Raw genomic sequence first — 21,945 nt, 5'->3', positions numbered from 1 at the left:
TGGGAATCGCAGGTGTGGCAGGGCTGGACAGGGCGCAGACTGTCCCTGCCATGCTGGGCAGCAGCTGTGTGGCTGAAGGTTGTCCAGCGAGCAGAGGCTGCTGGACCCAGCTGCTCTCTGAGGTCAGAGCCACCATCCTGGTAGTCCAGGGACTCTGCGGTTGGTGGGAAGCTCCATCAGCACTAGGGACACGTTTCAAACCTGCAGAAGCCCCGACACCGGGAGGTCCCCAAGGCCACAGGCACTCAGCTCCCTCAGGACGGCCAGCAGTGCCTGGCCCTCCTGCCACGCTGTCCCTCGCTATTACTCAGACTCGCCCAGCGGGTTCTCCACTCTCCCCTGCCTCACTCCTGTCTCCATGCAGGTCCGTCCTCAAGGCCCCCGTCACTGAAGGGCACCTGCTGCCTACACTGTGGAGCACAGCTCCTCCCTCCCTGTGCGTGCTGCTCCACCGGAAGCTGCTTTGTTCTGTCCACAGCACCTTCAACACCTGAGACACCGTACGCGTCTCCTTTTCTTTCTTAAACATATTTCTTTTGGTTATAGACGGGCTCAAGTCCTTTATTCTAAGTATTTATTTTTACATGATGCTGAGGATGGAGCCCAGGGCCTCGCATGTGCAGCAAGCGCCGCGCCACTCAGCTGCACCCCAGCCCATGCCTATCCTCTGGCTGGCTGTCTGCGCTGTGAGAACGGTGTGTTCCCAGAGGTCCGGAGAGCGGGTCTTCACTCTGTGTGGCTTGGCAGACGTTCAAACATGAGCCCAGGGAGGGAGGCCGGGAGGAGGGAGGCAGGAGCAGCAGGTGTGGGCAGGAAACGTGGGGAGGTGGGGCTGTGTGAAGCAGCCTTCCTGACCCTGCCACTGAGGCCTGAGCGCAGAGCTGTAGCCAGCTGCAGTGCAGGGCACGGCAGGGCGCCCAGGCTGGACAGGGCCTTGCTGGAGGCCCCGGCAGTCCTGGTGAGGGTGGACTGTCCTGTAGCTGCTGCACGGAACCCTTCACGGCTTTAAAATCAGATGAGAGAGAAAAAAGAGCACACTGACTGTAGACAACTCGTAGCTGCTTTGTCCCTGCAAACTGGACTTCTGGACTCCATGCACCTCAGAGAAAGAAAGGCCCAAGCTGAGGAACTAGGAGAAACCAAAGATGGTCTCCTGTAGCTTTCCAGTTTCCAAAGGCTCAGGTCCTGGTGATGAAAGCTGTTTAGAAGGAGTTGAATGGCAGTTGTGACCCTACACCACACTGTTCTACCCACCAAGCCTCCTTAAACACACCACTCCAGGTTGTGAGGGCGTCAACGGCGTCCTTAAGTAGCAAGGTGAGCGTCACAGGGCGGAGATTCTGGAGCTGGGTTTTGAAGCATGTCTAGGAGATTTCCATGTAGATGTTCGGGGATCTACAAAGACCTGGAGCCGAAGGAAGGCAGTCTTCTGAGAAAGAGCAAAGCTTTTCGGTGTGACTACACTCGCGATTCTCAGCTGGGAGGGAGTTGGTGCCCAGGACGCTTTTGGCTACGTCCGGGGACATTGTGATTGTCACGACTGGGTGCTAATGGCGAATGCTGAGCAGAGGCCAGGGCTGAGGCTGTTTCCTAGGAGGCACCAGACAGCCCTCTCCCAACAGAGAATCACCCAGCCGAAATGCCATCGTGCGGGGCTGAGAAACGTTAGCCTGAGCCATGGCACATGTTCGGGGGGAGCTGGTCACGCTTGCCCAGGGGTCAGTGAGTGACCCTGCAGTCCAGAGATTTTTCAGAAAAGCAGTCATAGCAAACGTGCTCTAAAGGAGGCCCGAGGGCTGGTGGGACTGGGGCGAACTAATGCATCGCTGTCCCCTACTGGCCCCACTGCCAATGGTCAGTTTGCACCGAGAGTCACAGGTTCGTCAGATCTTGCACTGGTCTAGAGAAAAGCCTATGTGAAGATTTGTCTGTGAAATCTTCCGCTTCATAAATACTGGCGTTAAGAACCCATCACACATTTAAATAACACCTTGCTTCTGCTCGGCAAACTTAGCTGTTTTTGTGTTTTTATTTGCAAAGTTGAGTGAAATAAGCTTTGCAGGGCTCGTGAGCCTTGGGAGTGTGCCGTCTGCGGTGGATGGGGGAGGGCTTGCAGAGAAGGAGCCAGAAGGCCCGGGGGGCTGACACTGCCACGGTCCTCTGGGGCTTCCTCCTAAGCCTCGAGTTTGGGGAATGACGTTTTCTTCTTGGAATGGTCGAGAACTGACTGGCCAAGTGAAGGCCGCCTTGAGCTTCAACAATGAGGACGTGAAGGGGAAGGAAATCCCAGAGGGGCCCCTGTCCCTTCCACACGGCCAGAACCCGAACACAGGGAAACAGAAGGGACTCCAAAAGTTAGAAGGGCCATAACTTCTCAGTGCTCAGAGAGTCTACCCCAGCATCCAGCCCGGGAAGGCCCACCGAATCTGCTTAGGATTTCCAGTTCACTGCCACCGTCACTGCGCCGTGTCAGGCTACCGGAGTTCTTGCAAGAAAAAGTGGCTGATTGCTGTAGAAGGAAGAATTTCCAAGCAAAACTCAATGGAGTGCCCATTAATTCTAGCTTCTCATATTACAGAGAAGAAAATATGCTGCTCTCACTCAGAAACATAATTTCTTGGTAAATGAATTAGGATCCAAGGGGAAACATCACCTGTGAATTCCTGTCGTTGATAACTCTCTGAATAAAGCGCACTTCACTGTGTCTGTCCTGGTGTCACCGGGCCTGCTCTGCCGTGGGTCCTCCCCGGGCATCTCAGCATTTCATGTTCTTAACCACAGCGTCTGTGCTCTTGTGCTCTGGGTGACGCGGGCCTGGGCATGCCCCTCCTCGCCCCCACCCGGTACCTGCAACAGGCCACAACCTCGTTTTTGATTCTATCTTTTGAAGTTTTTCCCATGCTATACTATACAAAAGAGATGCAGAAATAGAGACAGCAGAGTGGACCGAGCAGAGGTGCAGCCTGCAATCAGCAGAGAACAGTTTCCCCACCGGGAGGGCTGGCGGAGGAGCGGTCAGCATGAGCAAGGTCGCTGCCGCGTCTTGGTGGGGCGCGGCCTTGGTTAGCGAGCTTAGCTGTTTGGTTTTTTCCCCATCCACTCAAAATACATGCCAGGGTTTTGAGGCGGCTGGTGCAGATGCTCCTGCGTGGTGCCTAGGAACCCACCGCGCTTGACTTTCCGCGTTGGAGCTGTGAGTCCTCCTAGAAAGCGGTGCCAGATCCTGGGGGGCTGCCATCAGGAAGCCGGGGCGGTGGGACCCATGGTCACTGTAAGCTCTCGCTCCCTCTGCGACCTGAGATGAAGCTCCTTCACATTCCGTTTTCAGGCTTCATCTTCAAAGCACCAGAGCAGGAAGATTCTACTGTCCTTAGAGACCTTGACGTGAGCTTGAGGTCGTGTGGCCCAGGGAGCCGCCTGTTCTAGCTGCATGTGGGGGTCGCCTGTGAATTGGTGAAAATTCTGACGTCTGGGACTCATCAGCCCGGTGTGCATGGAGGGTGGTCGTTGGTATTTATTTAAATGGCCCGACGTGTGGCCTCTACTGAGACTCCCTGACCTGCCCCGTCCTCTGGTTTGATGGAGCCGGGGCAGAGTGGGAGTAGAACCCTCCTCTCAGCAGGCAGGGTGGCTCAGAGGGTCCGAGGCCCTCTCTGGTTCTTCCTTGCCTCCACTGCCCCCCACCCAGCCCGAGCTGCCTGCGACTCTCTGGGGTTCATTATCCTGGATGCCTCCTGTCTGATCCACTCTGTGCTGCAGGGAGAGAACCACAGATGGGAAACCTACGGACACTAGAAGTCCATTTGGCCAGTGGCTCTGGAGGTTGGAAGTCCAGGCTGGAGGGCAGCTCTGTGGTGGAGGGTGTCCCAGGGCTAGAGTGGACACAGGGCAGAGCAAGCTGAGCTTGCTTTTATCAGGTCCATGTCCTGGGTGACACCTGTCCATCTCTGAAGTCAGAGTCCTCTTGTTCCAGCCGTCCCCTGGGGTCCCACCTCCGAGCACCGTGGTCATGGCCATCACCGCTCAACGTGAGCTGTCTTGGGGGACAGTGGCACCTCTTAGCCAGTGGCTGCCTCCCTCACCTCTGCACTGTCCTCTAGGTCGCAGATTCTGTCACGTCACTCTCCAGCTCCAGACAGGCCAGGGCTTTGAAGCCCGCATGGAACGTGTGCGGCAGGCTTCACCGAGCCTCAGGCCTCTCGCTGCCTGGCCGCTCTGCCTTCCCTCACCATCACTGGCCACTGTGTGCCTGAAGCTGAGGCTCCCCAGTGGAAAGCATGTCCAGCAACGTGGCTGGCCACCGCCTGCTGCACTGGGCCTCTGTACACATGCCACCTGTGCAGCACTGTGACCTCGCTAGGACTTGGCCTGCGGTCTTCCTCGTGGCTGAGGTTGTTTATGGAGAAGGAAGGAAGCAAATCAGCAAAGGGAGCCCAGTGGAAGCTTCCAGAGCCCCCTCCCCATGGCATCACACGGGGCAGACTTCATTGCCATTGCTGCAGCCGTGACAGACATGTGAAGAGTCACTGGACAGAGAGAGACTCGGGCCCAGGGCTTGGCCTTCTGCCTGGCGCCCAGGTCCAGCTCCCAGAGGCAAAGTAGGTGCCAGCCTGCAGCACGAGCCGAGGATCCTAAGCACAGGGAGACACTCCCAGCACTCGGGAAAGCCGTAGCGTAGGAATCGTTGGCCACCACGGCCCCCCCACCAGCCACGGCCAGCCCTGGGTCCTTGCTGAGTGGAGCAGCCTCGGGCCCTCCTCCCTCTCCCCCTTCCTCACACCCATCCCCAGCAGGTGCCTGGGCACGTCTGTGTGGGGGTGTGCACACAGGTGCTGTCCACCTCCAGGAAGCCCACGGGTCCACCTTCTCCACAGTGGGCGCCCAGGAGGACAAGGGCTGCTTTGACTCGGCCCCAGCCCAGTTCCTGGCACCTGGGGGTGTTTTGGGCCAGCTCATCCCCCAGCGGACAGCCAGCGTGGGAGCTGCGTGGCAGCGTCTCCTGCCTTATTCAAGTTCAGGGACATTGCCAGCACCCACTGGAACCGGTCACAGGAAGAGTGCTCACACCCAGCAGCTGGCAAATGCTGGACCCCCATGGCTGGGTCGTCCTCTGCCTTGCTGGGCAGCAGGCTTCTCTGTGTGACACCTGCAGGCACAGAATTAATGCTTCATTGGATGAGTGACGGGGTTCTTGCTGTTGGTGACTTTCCTGGTTTTCACTTTTATTCTTAAATGGACTTTGTTTTAGTTTTGCTCAGCTCACTAGAGAGCGCCTGTGTCGCAGGGAATGAGGAGCAGCGGGGCTTGCTCCTGCTGCGTGGCTCCTGGCCCCGGATCCACAGGAACACTCGGGGACCCAGGCTGGTGAAGCCACCTCTGTCCTGGTCAGTCAGCTCACACGTGGTCTCCATGGCTCCTGGAGTAGGTGAGGGACAACCGCAGGTCCCACGGGCTCTTGCTGACCTGGAAGCCATCGGCAGCTCACGGATTAGAAGTCAGGCACCAAGTCCCAACCTGCCTGGAAGGGAAGCTTCAGGTGACTACTTTCCTGTGTGCCTGGGTGGACTCCTGTAACACCTTGCAACCAAGTGGAGCATTTAAAACAACACTCATTTATTAGCTTATGTTCTAAAGGACAGAAGCCCAACCTAAGCCTCTGGGCAAAGTCAAGGTGACCCTGGATGGTGTCCGTCTGGAGGCTTGGGCGCCTCACTTCCTGCTGTCCTCCAGCTCTGCAGACTACTGTGTGCTGCCTCGGGGCCCCAGCTCCACCCTCCAGCCAGCAGCACAAGCTCCCGTCTCCCTGTGACACCTGCTTCCATCCCCCTCCTCCTTCCTTGACCGACCTAGCTGCTTCCCTCCTGTGGGGACCTTGTGAGTCCACGGCAGCATCCAGACCTCCAGGACGACCCCCATCTCAGAATCCTGAATGTCTCGCCTCTGCCAGCCCCTGAAGCTGCCTAGCAGTCCACCCAGCCTGCCGTGCCAGGAGAGGAAGGCCCAAGCTCTGGGGTTCCGCCCGCTTGGTCTTGTTCTCACCATTGTGCTGTCCTGGCTCCCAGAACCAGCTGCGGCTCTTCTCAGAGTCACTTGGAGAGACTTGGGCAGGGCTCACGAAGGAAAGAAGAGGAACCGGCAGGTCCAGAGAGCAGCGTGGTGAGCTGTCCCCTGAGCATCAGCATCCAGTGGGAACAGGAGCCAGAGAGGAGGGATGTGGATAGCAACGGAGACCATGGGATAGCCACAGCCGAGCCCCAGAGAGAGCCGCCATGGCCCCTTGTCCTCCTCCCCGGGCAGCCTGGTGCATTGCTCCTCAGCCACACTGGACCAGAGCCCAGAGAGCAGAGAACAGCTCCTGGGTGCAGAGCAGCGTGGGGAGGGTGCAGCAAGGGCCTGTGGAGGGTCATCTGGACCAGGGTGTAGAGAGCCGCCTGCTCTGGTCCACAGAAGACGCTGAGCTGCACCATCCTGAGTAAGTGGAGCGGCCGGCAGTGTTTGGGACGCACCGGAGATGGGGACACTGGCGTACCCTCCTTGGCCCGGCGGTCATGACAGAGGGGTTTCTTTCCAGCAGCTCCGCGTTGGCCAATGTCATTTCCACAGGCCACACAAGCCCTCCTCGCTTACCCGCCGCAGAGGAGCCCGAGGAGTAGCCACGCTCTGTGCAAATGCCTGGCCCCAGCTGTCACCCGGCTCTGAGGAGCCGTGATTCCCACAGCCACATGTCCTCACGCTGGGCGCCCAGCCGCCTGATGCCAGTGACCACAGAGCCGGGATGGAACCTGAAGGAGCGACGGGCTGTCCTGGAGTGGGGCGGACCCAGAGGGGGCTCGGCCAAGGGGGCCAGTGTAGAACTGGCCTCTCACGTCCAGTGGGCGGCGGAGGGAGATGTGGAGAGGCCTCCTGAAGGTGCCCTGTGACGGTGGCCGGGGAAGAGCCAGGAGCACTCAGGTCCACTTCTCCAGGGGCACGGCTGAGCCCAGGCTCCTGCACGTGGCCTGGGGGGCTGTCCATCCCTGGGCCCCGGTGGCTCCACCGTCCACAGGCACATGCTCACTCACGCCCTGGAGCCTGCGCCCCTCTGGGACCCCGGGGAGCACGGGGACGTGACTGGAGTTAAGTCTGCGCTGCGCGTTGGGAAGGATCTGCACGAGCAATGAAGCTGCCTACAGAGATTAGGAAACGAGGCTCCTGGGGCCGCAGTGGTGAAGGGAGGCGTGGCCCAAGCCAGCAGGGCTGGGGACAGCACAGAGGGGCGCCTGCTGGCCTCGCACCTGGGGAGGTGCCCCCGCCTGCACTGCAGCCCCCTGTGCAGAAGTCCCCTGCCCAGGGCGCTGCTGTCCCCCTGTGCAGAAGTCCCCTGCCCAGGGCGCTGCGGTCCCTCTGTGCGGAAGTCCCCTGCCCAGGGCGCTGCGGTCCCTCACCGTCTCAGAGCTCCCAGCCCCACCGGATCCCGGGCCTCCAGAGAGGCCACAGAAGCCCCAGTGGATGGGCTGAGCAAAGCCCCAGGAGTGCCCGCCATGCTGCCTCCGCTGAGCCCCCGTCAGGCCCAGTCCTGGGTTCCAGACTTGCTGGATACAGCGACCCTCCACTTTCCGGAAGGACCAGATTGAAGTTCTCACCTTTACGCCAGTGACACAGGGACATTCCTGGGAATTTAGAGAAAGAGACAGTATCGAGGGACCTGCCCTGCTTTGGCGCCCTGTGAGTCAGGGCCAGTGTGGCCCAGACACAGCCCTCCTGTGGTGACCCTCCTGTGCTGACCCTCCCGTGGGTGGCCCTCCTGTGGTGTCCCTCCTGTGGTGACCCTCCAGTGGGTGACCCTCCTGTGGTGACCCTCCAGTGGGTGGCCCTCCTGTGCTGACCCGCCTGTGGGTGGCCCTCCTGTGGACAGCCTCCTATGGACAGAAGGTCCTGGTGTGGCCCTGTGGCTTGGCCATGCAGATGACTGAGGATTTGTGCGGGCAGCTGGGGTGGGCGCCCGAGTCCCCGTGTAAAGGTGGGATGAAGACATACGTCCTCACGATCCCTGACTGTCCTGTGTCCCCAGAGCCTCACTCCTTGCCCGCCAGGAGTGGGCCCGCCAGTGCCTGCCAGTGTCCCGCTGGATGCCAGCAGCCAGCTCCAGCCCGGGCTCTGTGGGGTCCTCTGCGCCTGTGGTCCCTCCCCGCACAGGTGCGGCTGGCCTTGCTTCTCAGCCTCGGCCCCAGGAGTCTGGAGGCACGGCTGCGTTCGGAGCACCTTCCTGCCTCAGGCAGCTGCTGTGTGTGCTGGGTGCCTGGGCTGGGACGGTGCACCCCTGGGCCAGACAAAGGCGGAGCCACCGCGCCTTGGCCATGTCCCAGGTGCCTCCAGTCTCTCACAGTCCACAGGACAGCGGACAGGCTGTCTCCGACAGTTACTTGATCAGGTGAATTTTTCGCCTTTAAATGACTGTCAAATTGTCGAGTGTAAGTGATCATCCTCGGTTTGCAGTGTTGATCCAAGAGAATGCCCAGGCCAGCAGCACCGGGCCCGTCCAGGCCTGGGACCTCAGGTGTGTGTCAAGGTTGACTATTGAGAAACACAGCTGCCAGCACAGCACGGTTAACAGGGATGTGCACTTTCTACCTCTCCCTGAGTCTCCCGGCCAGTGACTCAACATGGAGTTTGTAAGAATGATGCGTCCCCGTGGTCTTCCCTGGGCATCAGCGGGAGCCCTGCTGAGTCACTCTGCTACTTGAATTCACGGCATGGTTGTAATTTCCTGATCTGGGAAAGACACCGTTCCTGTGACGTGGTTCGGCTGACTCCGCGCGTGTGGCACGTCTGTGTGCGTCCCCTCCGTCCTGGGCAGCTCCCAGACTCTGGTCTACCAGAAACTTCCCGTGTCCTTGGCTTTGATTCTTTGTCAGCCCATGGGAGACTTTCTCCTGCTTGGTTGGATAAGGCCCACGTCACTGGTGTAAAAGCTGGACAGCGGATTCCAGCCACGGAACAGCTTTGAAGGCGGCAGAAGACAAGCAATGGCAAGTTCCGGAAGCTCTCATGTTGGACTCTTGGGGGCTTCAGACCAGGGTGAGATAAACTTGTCACGGAGCAGGTGGACAGTGACCAGCCATTGCGAGTGGCCAGCTTCTGCGTCAAGCCGACTCTGCTGGGGCGAGGCCTCTGACGGGCGCTCTCCGGGGAATGGAATTTGGGGTGCTGCTCTCCAAATGTCCCGGCGCCTAGTGTCAGGGACTCAGCCTCCCACACAGGGCTGCTCTCCAGAGGGGGAGCGAGCGTCCTCTGAGGGGCTCAGGAGGGGTCCTCTGTGAATGACCATCTCACAGTAAAAACGAGATCAAGGTGTCCCACCTCCATTGCTCGCATGGTTCAGGACTTGGGGGACCTGTGGGCGGCAAGCGGTGCTATTACCCGGAACAATCGGCGGCCGCAGTCCTGTTACACCGGGGCTCCGCGGCCTTGTTTTCCGTTGGAGGTGGTCATCTTTCCCACTGTTGGTGGGACGGAGCCCTGATCCTCCTGCTGCCCTTCACTGTAGGTCCATCCAGAGGGCGCGGCGGCCTGGGGGGCTCCTTAGGAAGCCGGGTGGCCATTTCTGCCAACGTCAACCTGAGCAGGGCGCGGGCTCCTGTGTGCGGAGCCTGTCGTGGGCCAGCCCACGCCGCTGTCCCCGTAACAGGCAGGGCCCAGGGCCGTGTAGGCCGGCATTTCCTACCTGTCAAGGGTGACGCCCTACCACAGTGCCGCGGGGGCTTCGAACCAAAGGCTGCTGCTTCCTTCTGGTCCCCCCCGTGAGACGCCGCTACATAACGCAAACACAAAACTGCGAAGCCACAGGAGGCAGGGACAGCAGCCTCAGGGGCCCAGCTCAGGCTGTCAGACTCCAGGTGGCCGGCTTGCTCGCTCCTGTGCTCAGAGCCCCTTCCTTCCCTGCCCTGGACTCGGCTCAGGGCGCCCTGGCTGGATCCTTCCCCGGGGGCAGGGGAACCCCGAGCTGGCGGCTCAGCACTTCCCCATGCCTGGCCCCAGGCCCCACGTGACCTGATGAGTGTGGACACAGGGCTTCGACCGTCAGGAGAGAAGCTGCTGGTCACTGCCCTGGACCCTGGCAGGGGTGGGATGCACCCGGCCTGGGGGCCGCAGCAGGAGGAGCCCCCATAGGGAATCCTCGGGGACGGTGGCAGGCGCTGCTCCCACTGTGGCCCTCTGGGCCCGCTGGTTGAGAGCAGCTAAGCTCCCTCCTTCCTGTGCTCCTCAGATCCGGTGTTCCGGCAGGTTCTCCAAGGGCGGCACTTTTGTTTGTGGGGGATGACGTTGCCGGCTCACGTGTGTGCAGACTTTTAAACTGAAGCATGAAGTATATATGTGTAAAGTACAGGAGGCTGCAAAGCAGTCGCTCAGAAGTGCAGAGCGACAGGCTCCCTGACAGGCCAGAGCAGAAGGCGCTCCTGCTCTGAGCCTGCAGGCAGGGCCACTTTGCTCCTCTGTGCCGAGGGAGAAGGCTTCCCGATGGGAGGGATGTGCTTCCCTTGCAGGACCTCCCTGCATGGTTGGTCAGGCTGTGAACTGCACCAGAGCTCCTTGGCAGGGATTAATGGAGCTGTGGCCGTCCACGTTCCACTTGGGCAGTGCTTGTTGCCGTGGGACTGCACTCTCTGGGAAAGCAGGACATGTTTTCGGTGGTGTAAGGTGTCTGGCATGCTAGCTGCAGGTCTGGCAAAATCCCACCCGAGTGCTGCCTGCTGCAGTCCCACCTGCAGATGCTGAATGCCTGGGAAAAGCAAGTCCCAGGACCACCTGGGGCAGTGCCCCTCCTCAGAGTGGCCCTTGCATCAATCATGGTCTCATTGCTTCTATAACAGATCACCACGAACATGGTGGCTTAGAATGGCGCAGCCTGATTATCTCCCAGTTGTTCAGGTCCAGCGGCCCCTTGGCCTCCTACGTCCCCTGCCGGTCACTCTGCGCCCACCCACTCGGGTGCCGTAGGAGAAGCCTCCTGTCCTGTGGCTCTTAATCACATCTGCAGTCTGTTCACCGTGCACCATAGCACGTCCGCTGGCTGCGGGGACCAGGATGTGGCTGCCTCCAGGGTGGGCCTCATTCTGCCAATTGCGCCCCTCCGACGCCGGCTGTGAGACCGGGAACACAGTGATGTCTGGAGCTCCTGGCCAGGTGCCCTTGCTCCCCGGCAGTGGCCTCTGGAGACCTGGTGCTCTGGCTCAGCTGCTTCCCAGCACCGCCAGCGCCGTCCCGGGCTCCCCGGCTCACCAGACGTGCGGGGCCCTGTCTCCAGGCACTGCAGCCCCCGGGGCCTCTGGACTCTCCAGGAGCCGGGGTTGGTGTGCTGGGAGGCTCCCCAGTGGCCTTCCGCAGGGAGACGGCCACTTTGGTCCGTCTGAGCCTCCGCTTTATAAAATCGCATTTGCCTCATGCTCAGACTGCGGGCGACCCTGGAATCGGCCCTGGGCTGCCCCATCTGCGTGGGCCACTGGATTTCCGTGACCAGGAAGCGGTGGGCCGGGCCTGCGGCACCTGGGACGAGCCGCAGTCTCTCCTGGGAGCCTGTGGGCGCAGCGTGCTGCAGCCGACTCTCCTGTGCCTCCAGCCTGATGCTCATGGCTCTGGCCACGGCGCGGCTTCGGCCCGTCCCTGCTGGATCCCCGGTGGGGCTGTGGCCGGGGGTCCCCACTGTGGGGAGCTGGGTAGCCCTGGGTGACGATGTGGCCCGGTCCTCACAGCCTGGGCCCTAGATGGGGCCCTGGGGTCTGTCTTCACCCGCCACGCGGGCCATGTCCTCAGGGAACTGCTCGTGGGGACTTCAGGCAGATGCCGTGACCTACTCAGAGGGTCGTCAAGCAGCACGTTTCTGTGCCGCGTGGAAACATGGTGTCACGTGTGCGGGCCGCAGGCCTGGCCCCTGGGGGTCTTCCCTCCGCGGAGGACGGGGTGAGGCTGAATCACTGCCGCCTTCCTCAGCCTGGCCAAGAGCGCCGGCCCTCCCGGCCCCTCCTCCTCCTCCCGTAAGCATGGTGTGGGGACCAGACCTGTCCAGGTGACCTGGCCCTCAGGAGATGGGGAAGGGTGTGTTCTGGGAGCTGTTTAATCCCTGACTGATTAAACGTCAATATAAACAACCTAAGAATCAATGGCCTCGACACGCCACTGATTTGGCGCCAGCACCTGATGAGGGGTGTCCCGTGCACGCTGAGTGCCTGTGGGCGGCCGGCGCGGAGGCGTTGGGAGAGGAGAAATCACGCCCACATCAGTGCTGGGTCCCAGAGCAGCCTCCGCCCCACCGCACTCGGCCTGGTGTCCTCGGGCCAGTCGCCAGCAACTTCACCCCAAGTGACAGAAATTGTGTGTATTCGTGGTGCAGCGTGGCGTTTGGTAGCTATAGGAACAAGCAGCCGGCATGGCCGTCCCCTGCAGCCGGCCACAGAGTGTGCTGGGAACACGGGGCCTGCCCTCAGGTGGCGGCGTGCTGAATGGCATTCGTCTGGCCTCCCGGCCTCCTTGCCTCCACCCATGACCGCGGGGCGCTCATGCCGCACAGCTGCCATGTGCCTTGACAGGCTCATCCGTGGAGCCCCCGGGGCTCAGCTTGCACCCACCACCCCTGGGCCCCGAAGCACTAGCCATGGGGACACTGGACGGTCACACGGTGGTGGGAAGTGGGCGGGCAGGGGAGAGGGCAGCCGAGAGCGGGGCACTCGGCAGCAGGACTGGCCCCAGGAGGCCCACTGGGTGCCTGGCCTTCCTCCCAGCAGCGCGGCTGCATTTCTGTCTGCGAGCTACTGAGCGGGAGGCCGGTGAGCGCGCCCCGGGCTGCTCCTTGAGCCCAGCCTCTCAGGAGGCGGACTCCTTGCTGGACCAGTCGGGGCCTGTGCTCCAAGGGTCAGGCGGCCTGTGTGTGAGCGCCAGGTTTCCACTCACCAGGTGTGATCTGCATCACACCAACGAGTGTGTGTGTGTGTGTATGTGTGGTGTGTAAGTGTGGTGTGTATGTGTGTATGTGTGTTGTGTATGTGTGTGGGGTGTGCGTGTGTATGTGTGGTGTGTGTGTGGTGTGTATGTGTGGTGTGTGTGTGTGTGGCGTGTGTGTGTATGTGTGTATGTGTATGTGTGTGGTGTGTATGTGTGTATGTGTGGTGTATGTGTGGTGTGTATGTGTGTGGTGTGTATGTGTGGTGTATGTGTGTGGTGTGTATGTGTGGTGTGTATGTGTGTGGTGTGTGTGTGGTGTGTGTGTGTGGTGTGTATGTGTGGTGTATGTGTGTGTGTGTGGTGTGTATGTGTGGTGTGTTTGTGTGGTGCGCGTGTGTGGTGTGTATGTGTGTGGTGTGTGTGTGTGGTGTGTGTGGTGTGTATATGTGTAGTGTGTGTGTATGGTGTGTGTGTGGTGTGTATGTGTGTGTAAGTGGTGTGTGTGTGGTGTGTGTGTGTGTGGTGTGTGTGTGGTGTGTATGTGTGTATATGTGGTGTGTGTGGGTGTGTGTGTGTATGTGTGTGCTGTATATGTGTGTGTGTGTGGTGTGTATGTGTGGGGTGTATATGTGTGTGGTGTGTGTGTGTGGTGTATATATGTGTGTGTGGAGGGTCTCCTCCTTGTAAAGCTGGCGCCCTTCCCTGCATACTGGAGTGACTGTCCCCGAGGGGGTGTCAGGCGGCTAGTGGAAAGGCCCGCCCGCCCGTGGCTCTCAGGCGGCGTGGCCATGTGTGGTGTCTGCAGACTCTCACGCCCCTCCGGTGGCCTTCACGGTCACGCTCAGATGCGCGTCCCGCGTCTTCCCGCACCTCTGCCTTAGGGGCCTTTTGTGATGCCCAGAGACACCTGTGCGTGTTAGGACGGGGCTGCGCGTCCTCCCGGCTCTGGTGGGGCGAGGTCAGAGCTGCTGCTGAGTGCCGGTCAGCCACAGGACAGCCCCGGGCAGCACCGCCTGCACACGGAGGTCCAGAGGCCTGGAGGCCTGGGTTTCCTCACCTTTCCGTGCTTCTGGAGTGAGCTGGGATGCGAGAAGACGCAGCTAAATGGGACTCGCGTACCCCCTCCCGCCCGCCCGCCCCCGACGCAGATGGAGGACCAACCTAACTGGCCACGGGGCTTCCCCGCCCTGCTGGGCTCGCCTGGGGACACACGCCTCTGCTTGGCCACCTTGCCTATGCTTACTTCTCTGCCTGAACGTAAACCTGTCCTGTTGGAGACCTCAGCCTCCTGAGGCTGCTGGTCCAGCCCCCGGGGGGCCCCGTCTCCCCTGTGCCCAGCACAAGTGTCTGTCACAAATGCCCAGTGAGAGCAGGACAGGAACCAGAGCTGTTTGCAGGTAACTTCACGGCTCGCCCTGGAGTGGCGAGCTCCTTGACTAGACCTGCACAGAGCGCGGAGGTCCAGCCGCCGTCTTCCCGCCTGTGGAAGCCGCGGAGCACGGGGGTCCCTGGATCCTTCAGGGTTTGAGAAGGTGCGGAGGAACGAGCACGCGCTCTCTTCTGGAGTCGTCGGGACAATAAACTCGGTGTTTCAGCAGTGAACTCAGAACGGCGTATATGAAGCAGACGTGTGTGAGCCCACGCACAGGCCCACGCCCCTGGGACCCCACAGCACCATGTGTTGGTGCTCTTTGGGGGGAATTGACTTAAAAGGGGAGGGACAGCAGAGGGAACCCGCCACCTAAACGGCTCCTGCAGGGCCTCCTGGCTGAGTGGTCGCAGCCAGACCGTCGGGGTTGATGCCTGGTCCTGCCCTACCTGCCTGCAACGAGCCGCGTCCCTGGCCTCTGCCTAGGGTCCTCCCTGTGCCCTGTGGGGTTGCTGGGGGACGGGCTCCGGTGTCACTGTAACATGGAGGACTGTTCCAGGGAACACAGGCGTAATTGGACGGGGAGAAGAAAACTGTCATTGGCTGCACACCCAAGAAAGCAACCCAACCGCAGCGCCAACGAGGGGTTCCCTGCAGACAGGAGAACCTCCTGCAGTGGGAGTCTGACCGGGGGTCCAGACGAGGTGGCCGTGTCCCTGCTGGAGACCTGAACCAGGGAGAGCCTGGGACCCCCAGGGCCAGGGCAGCAGTGCACGAGGTCAGGGGTCAAAACTGGTGAGTGGCTGGCAGCTCACTGTGGCCAGAGCAGAGGTCAGGGGCAGGGGAGCAGCGGTCCCGAGGCCTGGGAAGGGAAGGGGGAAATCCTGGGCAGTGTGGAGGCTGAGCTAGAGGCTGAGCTAGAGGCCGTGAGTGCTCTGCCTCCCCAGCTTCCTCCCAGAGCTCTACACTTTCACGGGAGGTTCCTGGTCTCCTGGGTTTCTCGCTGTGCCAGGTGGACTTGCTTCAGTGGGGCAGGGGTCTCCCTGCTGGTGCTGGAAGTGGCCCACTACCTAGTGGGGTCTCCTGACCTCCACGGGCTTTCCCTTGCTCTTGGGGCTCTCTGGGCAGGGCCAGCCTGCCCTTCATCGTATGTCATTCCCATGGTGACCAGCAGCCCAGGAAGTGGGCACAGGATGCCCGGGTGGTGGATGCAGGCAGGGAGACCTGCTGCTGGGAAAGGCTCCTGAGGTCCGGGTGAGGCTGCTGCCTGGGGGCCGGCTTTTCTCACGGTGCTCAGTTTGGCCTGGACTCATTTTGGAAGCTCAGGGTGACCTTGCCACACGGCTGTCCGGCACCCTGCTCTGCCGCAGAGACAAGCCAGCAGGACCCTGACTTGTGGGGCCGTCGGTGTGGCCTGGCCAGCTCACCCTCCATCCTGATTGAATTCAGAGGCTGTTGTCCCCCAGGTCCATAGGCCAAAGTCTGTGCGTGCTCAAGTCCCCGATAGAGCAGGATGCACGGACGGAGAAGTGCCCACTTCCTGCTGTGCACTGGAAGTCTGCCCGGGTCACAGGTAATGCCAGGTGTGGGGGCCATGCTGCACGAGGAGCTGCTGGGCCAGACACGAGGGGAGAGCGGCCGCAGGAAATCGGTGCCAAGTTTTGCTCTGCATTGGTCGAGTCCGTGGTGCAGCCCCCTGGGGTGTGGGGCCCGCCTGCCCAGCGAGGGCCGTCGTGTGGCCCGGTCAGCTCTGACGAAGGCCAGGCAGCGCTGTCAGGCCCCCTGCTGCCTTCTCTACAACGCCACACCCAGGGTTGCCAGGCTTGGAAAATCAAAATACAAGATACTCAGCCACTTTGAAATCCAGAAAAGCAGCCTAAGTTTTGTACTGAGTTTCGGTTTTATTGTAAGTGTGTCCTCTGGGATACTTCTCAAATGGCAGCTGGGTCCCCATGTTCATCTGGAAGCCCTGGCAGGGCGATCTTCCCCGAGTCCCAGGCAATGCCTGGGGACATCTGGAACCCAGGGTGGACAGGCTGCGGCTCAGATTTGGACTTTTATCTATTACCACGTTCCTTTGGTGATTCCCGTGGGGTCCATGCAGGGGTGGGGTCCTGTGCCCAGGTGGCCAACTGCTAAGAGTTACTTAGGGAGGCACGGTCTTCTCAGACTTGTCACCAGCTCACACAAGACCTCTGTGAGGCCGCCAGGCTGTTCAGAGACCTGAACATGTCCCTGTGCTCAGCTCCATGTTTACAGCCGCGGTTCCGCGATTACACGTGATTATGTTTCTTAATGGGTTGCTAATTGAGATTAACTGCGCGTGGCTGCTTTTGCTGTTTGACACTCCACGTGATTTTATGTGGTGTGCTCGGGTTACGGCCGTCACGCCGTGGTTGTCCCTGGCCGGCGGGAGAGCCACTGGGCCACGCCCTGCGGGGGGGCCACGCCCTGTGGGGTGCAGTGTAACTGCTGTTAGTTCTGCAGCAGGTGCTTCTTTAAGCGGTCAGCACTGGGTGCAGACGCCAGGCACAGACACTGACTGGCCTTCTGTTGGATGCAGCTGTGGGGCTGCTGTCCCTCCAATGGAATTCTCGGCCACCTCTTACTGCCGTCCCGCTTTCCTGGATCAAGTCAGAGGACCTGACGCTGTTGCCCTGGGACCCGGTGATTAGTGGCTAGTTAACCTTCGAGTCCTCTGTGGTAGGGTCCAGATGTGCAGCTGGGCGGTTCACGACCCTGCTGCTGATTTCACGTCCACCCACCTGTGATCTCGCCATTTGGCTTTGGCAGTTCCCACACAGAACAGTGAGTTGGCAGGTGGCGGGTCCCGGGGGTCGTGGTTGGGGAGTTGGGTGGGTTGTCACGTGGAGGTGCTTGTCTGATGGATGGAGGCCTTTTAGCCATCTCTCCGCACGGGAGTCCCGAGTCCCCTGGCTGTGGGATTACGTGGCGCTCTTAGGGGATAAAGGGATCAGGGATTCTGATTACAGTAATGCCGCGAAGAAGACAGCAAATAACGCCCTAATGGGAAATGTAATCTGCTCGTGGAGACATGAAAAGCATAATCCATTTGCAGATGCACTCGTTCATTCCTTTGTTTATTAAATATTTATCGAGTGCCTGATGTTTGCCGGGCACTGTGCTGAGGGCACCCACTGAGCATGGTGGAGAGAAAGGCCCGGTGCCAGGCCCCCGTGTATGGAGGTACTGCCAAGCATTAAGCTCTGACAGGGACGTGTGGGCACGGTGGCAGGACTCAGCTGGGGACCAGGACCCAGAGTCACAGAGTCTGGGAGCGGATTCCAGAAAACGTATGGCACGTATGAGGCAGGCAGGGGCAGGGGGAGCAAAGCCTGGCCACCGCGGGACCCCTGGGGAAGAGGCAGCCCAAAGCCTCAACCCAGAGTGTGAGCGGAAATTTCAACCTCTCCTGGCCTTTTGCTGAAAGCATGTGGGCATAGTTCAGAGAAAGTCTCCATCAGGAGTGAATTCCAGGAAGCTGGGGTGTCCTCTTCCCCAGAGGGAAGAAGCCTCTTGTTGCAGATGTGATACTTTGATTTCTGGGATAGAAACCCGTATTTATTAGGGTGAACCTTACGAAATCGCCATGCGGGCCAGTTCAGAAAGCCCAGAGCTCGGCACAGTACGGGCCTCAGTGGTGAAGTCTAGGCTAAGCTACCCCAGGACTGACCTAGTCACGCCAGCTTCCTGTCTAGAAGTCAGCTGGAGGCCCCTGGGCACCCTGCAGTGTCAGGACGGCTCTGTGGCTCCAGCGTGGGGTCAGCCTGGTGCTGCTGACAAATCCAGAGAGGCCGAGGGGTCCGTGGCTCACCTGCCCCTGGTGCAAAGCTGGGCACAGCCCCTCTCTGAGTTCTTCGCCGTCCGCTGAGGCAGACTCAGGGGGCTCCACCCTGGGGAAAGTGAGCTCCTCGGCCTTCCAGATAGGCGGCATGGAAACCTCGGGGCCAGTGTGCAGGTTAGCCAAGGGCCAGTTGGTGGCCGCGTGCGCGGCTGGTGGAGTCTGGCCCAGACGGTGAACATGTGCACCACACGTGTGTTTACTAGCGAGGGGACAGGAAGTGCTGGGTAAAGCGTCCTCGGCGTCACGTGGGTGGCCAGCGCTAGCAGGGCCTGCAGGCCTGCAGGACTGGGGTGACTAACCCTAAGCTCCTGTTCCCTCCCGACAGTGACAGAAGGCCGCGGGACCCTGGAGAGCACCCAGAGGTTCTCCCTGCTGCCCACCTACCTGCCGGTGACCTACCACGTCCACAACGCCGACGTGTCCTTCTTCCTGAAGGAGTCCAACCAGGACATCATGCGCAACTCCAGCCTGCAGTCCCGGGTGGAGTCCTTCCTCGTCTACAAGTCCAGGCGGCTGCCGGTGCTCAACGCCACCTACGGGCCCTTCTCCACGCAGCAGCCTGTGCCCCCGGACCTGCTGCTGCCCTCCAACCCCTTCGGGTTCTCCAGCAAGTCCTCCCTGAACTGGAAACTGAAGGCCCACGTCCTGCGGGAGAAGATCTACCCCAGCCGGCCCAAGGTGCAGATCCTCTTCCACATCGTGGGCAGAGACTGGGACGACCACAGGGCCACGGAGAGGCTGCCCTGCCTGCGGGTCTTCGCCTTCCGGGAGACGCGGGAGGTGAGGGGCGGCTGCCGGCTGGGCGGGGACCTGGGGCTGTGCGTGGCCGAGCTGGAGCTCCCGGCCGGCTGGTTCAGCCCCCCGACGGCGGTGGGCCGGCGGAAGCCCCTGGAGCAGCCCGCGGGGAGCCCCGTGGAGCTCTACTACGCCGTGCAGCGGGGGGCCGAGCGCGGGGACTGCGCAGGAGAGGACTCCAGGAAGGGCACTGGCACTCAGAGCGGCCACAGTGACATCGATGAGACGGGGCCCCCTTTGCACCGAATTGGGAGTGTCTTCCTCCACCAGACCCACAGCCCCCCGGCCCTGAGGGAGCTGCGCTTGGACAGCAACGTGGCTGTCCACTACGTCCCGACCACCGTGCGGCAAGGTGCCGTGCTGACCTTCCCCGTCTCCATCTCCAGGAACTCCACGGAGGACCGCTTCACGCTGAGGTAAGCCGGTGGCCGCGCCCTGCGCACAGCGCGGAGGCGACCCTGCTCGGGGAGCCAGGTCGAGCAGAGCCGTGCTGTGTCCCTAGAGCGCAGCTGGTCCGCAGGTCTGCGCGAGGTCGGTTTTCCTGGTCACGTAGAGGCTGGCTGGATCTTTCTGGCAATCTGGTCGGGAAACCACTCTTGAGTAGAGCTTTTCCAGGCTACCGCCAGGCGGCCAGAAGATGCTGGTGGGAGGCCTTGCTCCTCTGAGGGCTGTGAGGTGACTCGGCAGTGGCCGCTTTGCGATGGTTAAGTGCCTCCATTGAAATGAGGCTGCAGACACACCATTGTCAGAGGGTAGAGAAGACGGGCTGCCAGCGGGTCTGCTCTCAACTCCAAGTTCTGATGACACCATGGTCCAACCTCCAGGCTGTCCTCTATCTTTCCCTGGAAATAGAGCTTAGTGTTCAAAAAGGAAGAGCCTAACAAGGGGAGAGCGCACAGTAGGACTTTTGGCAAATCTTGTGTAAGTCCAGGGCCCAGGCCTTGAGGACGGTACCGTGGGCTTTGGAGGGCGCGCTCCCTCTCTCCCCGGAACGTGGTGGACGGAGGAGCTCCTTGCTGTAGGTGGACCTGTTTCCTTTAGAGCGCTGCGCAGTGCGGGCAGCTGGGCCGAGGCTGCCACGTGGAGCGCGCAGTTGCCTGGAAGTCTCCTGGCCCTGCAGCGAGCTGACCTCCCGAGCTGGGCCATACAGTGTGTGTTACGCACTCTGAAAACAGGAGTGCAGCTGCCTGGGAGACACACTTCACATGTGGGTTTTAGGAGCTCATCCGGCACGGGTCTATTTCCTCACCCCTCCGTCTGGGCTGTGGAGTGGGTTTTCCTTCATGTTCTGTTCAGCGGTGGGGGAGTTTAAGGAAACGAATCTCCTCGCCTCTCTGCTCGTACCCTGCATGTTTAGTGCTATGGATCGTGGCCTTGGGTTAGGAATGGCTTTTTAATTTCAGCTGCAGAGACAGATTCAGAAGAGCATTAGTGTAATGAATGCACGTAGCTTAGCCCCGGAAGGTAAAGCCTCTGGCTCGGGCTGACGTGCCTGTCAGGACAGGCCACAGGGCTTTAGGGGATGTGAGTCCCTGTGGGGGGCTGGGATTTCCCCAGGGCTTCTTCTGTCCCTCTTTGGACATGGAGTTGCAGCTGCTTACAGGCCCTCCCCTGGGCTGCTGGCGGGTGTTTTGCTTTCTCAGGTTCAAGTGTTCCATGATATTCATTGTAGAGACAGCTGTTTGTACAGAGAGATGTTTTGCTGGAAACCAAATGCTTTGTATACGGGAGCTCTGCCTCCCCCATTCCACTGTCCCTCATGCTGGTCCACTGCTGGCTGTTGGTCCAGGGGCAGCCTGCAGCCTGGAAGTTTTGGCTTTCTGGAGATGCGGCCCACCTCCAGGCTCTGTTGGAAAGAGTTGTAAGCATACTCTGAATTTCACAGACAGCTCTGTGTCCCAGATTACTGCACAGTAAACACGTCCCCTGGAGCCCAGAGGCAGCTTTGCCTTGGCAATCTAACAGATCCAAAAGAAATTCACTTTGCAGGGCCACAGTCTAGGGGATCCAGACCTTTGCAATTTTGGAAACAAAGACATTCGAAGTGTCGAGGCCCCACACTGAGGTCACGGTCGCACAGTTTTGAGTGTGGAGCAAGTGTCTTCAGAGCCTGTCAGTCGCAGATGCATAAGAATCAGTCGTTCTTCCAGACATTGGAGCATCATCTCCTGAGCTTGTGTTCAACTTGGTAAGATGGTTCCCTGTTTCCCAGAATTTGCATTAATAATGCGCTTGCTGCATACTTAAGATGCTCTAATTTTGAATGAATCTTCTCTGTCTATGGGACAGCTAGAGGTAAATTTGGACCTGGCAATGCTATTAACCTTTAGTTTGAATTCCAAAATTAGAAAATGATGCACCGCCTATCTTTTTAGATGAAGTCAGTTTGACACTAATTTAGCATAGCTTTCAAATGTTTGGAGCTGTTGGATCCCCGCCACCTGGCCCTTGGCTACAAACCACCCTGCGGGATCCCACCGAGTTCTCCTGACTGCTTTCCTGGGAATTGTGACCTGTGTCTCTGATAGTTGTGTGGACGGTGCTGATACGGTCCAGAAGGGGCTCATCTTTGGTAGGTCAGGTGTCAGTAGGACGTTCATTGCCACCAGAGGATGGCCGAGTGGAGAGGGGACCAAGTCGACTGCCACCCGTAGGAGGGGCCTGTCCACATTCCAAACCGAGGGCTGACGCACAGGTGTACTTTGGACTCTGTGGATGGTGACTGACCACCTCTGCACCCCTCCCAGGTTGTCTGTGTGCCTGTGACCTCAGGGCAACTCCATGACTGGCTCACAGAAGGCTGGCTTCTGTTCTAGGAGCCACGGTGTAAATGAAGGCAGTTTTTAAAATTCGCTCTGTGTGTGCGTGTGTCCTTTTGAGAATGAAAAGTCCTGGATGGGGCTGTTTGTCCTCTGATAAAGTCTGTTCTATCTTTCTGCTCCTGTTCCAAGGCCAACATTCACAGGAGAAAAGCAAAACCCTTTCATTCCTTAGACATCTA

General features: G+C 60.0%; 1 protein-coding gene across 1 annotated transcript in view; it reads left to right on the top strand.

Moving 5' to 3' along the window:
- Nucleotides 1-21,945, top strand: part of TMEM132D (transmembrane protein 132D) — a 504,756-nt gene that overhangs the window by 102,036 nt on the left and 380,775 nt on the right. The window contains exon 2 of the mRNA XM_079152482.1: nucleotides 18,475-19,360. Coding sequence (XP_079008608.1) covers nucleotides 18,475-19,360 — 886 coding nt within the window. The remainder of the gene's footprint in view (nucleotides 1-18,474; nucleotides 19,361-21,945) is intronic.

This window comes from Sciurus vulgaris (assembly GCF_902686455.1).
Source record: "Sciurus vulgaris genome assembly, chromosome: 8".
Classification (NCBI taxonomy): domain Eukaryota; kingdom Metazoa; phylum Chordata; class Mammalia; order Rodentia; family Sciuridae; genus Sciurus; species Sciurus vulgaris.
Note: the sequence above shows the minus strand (reverse complement) of the source record. Positions and strands in the feature narration are given on the sequence as shown.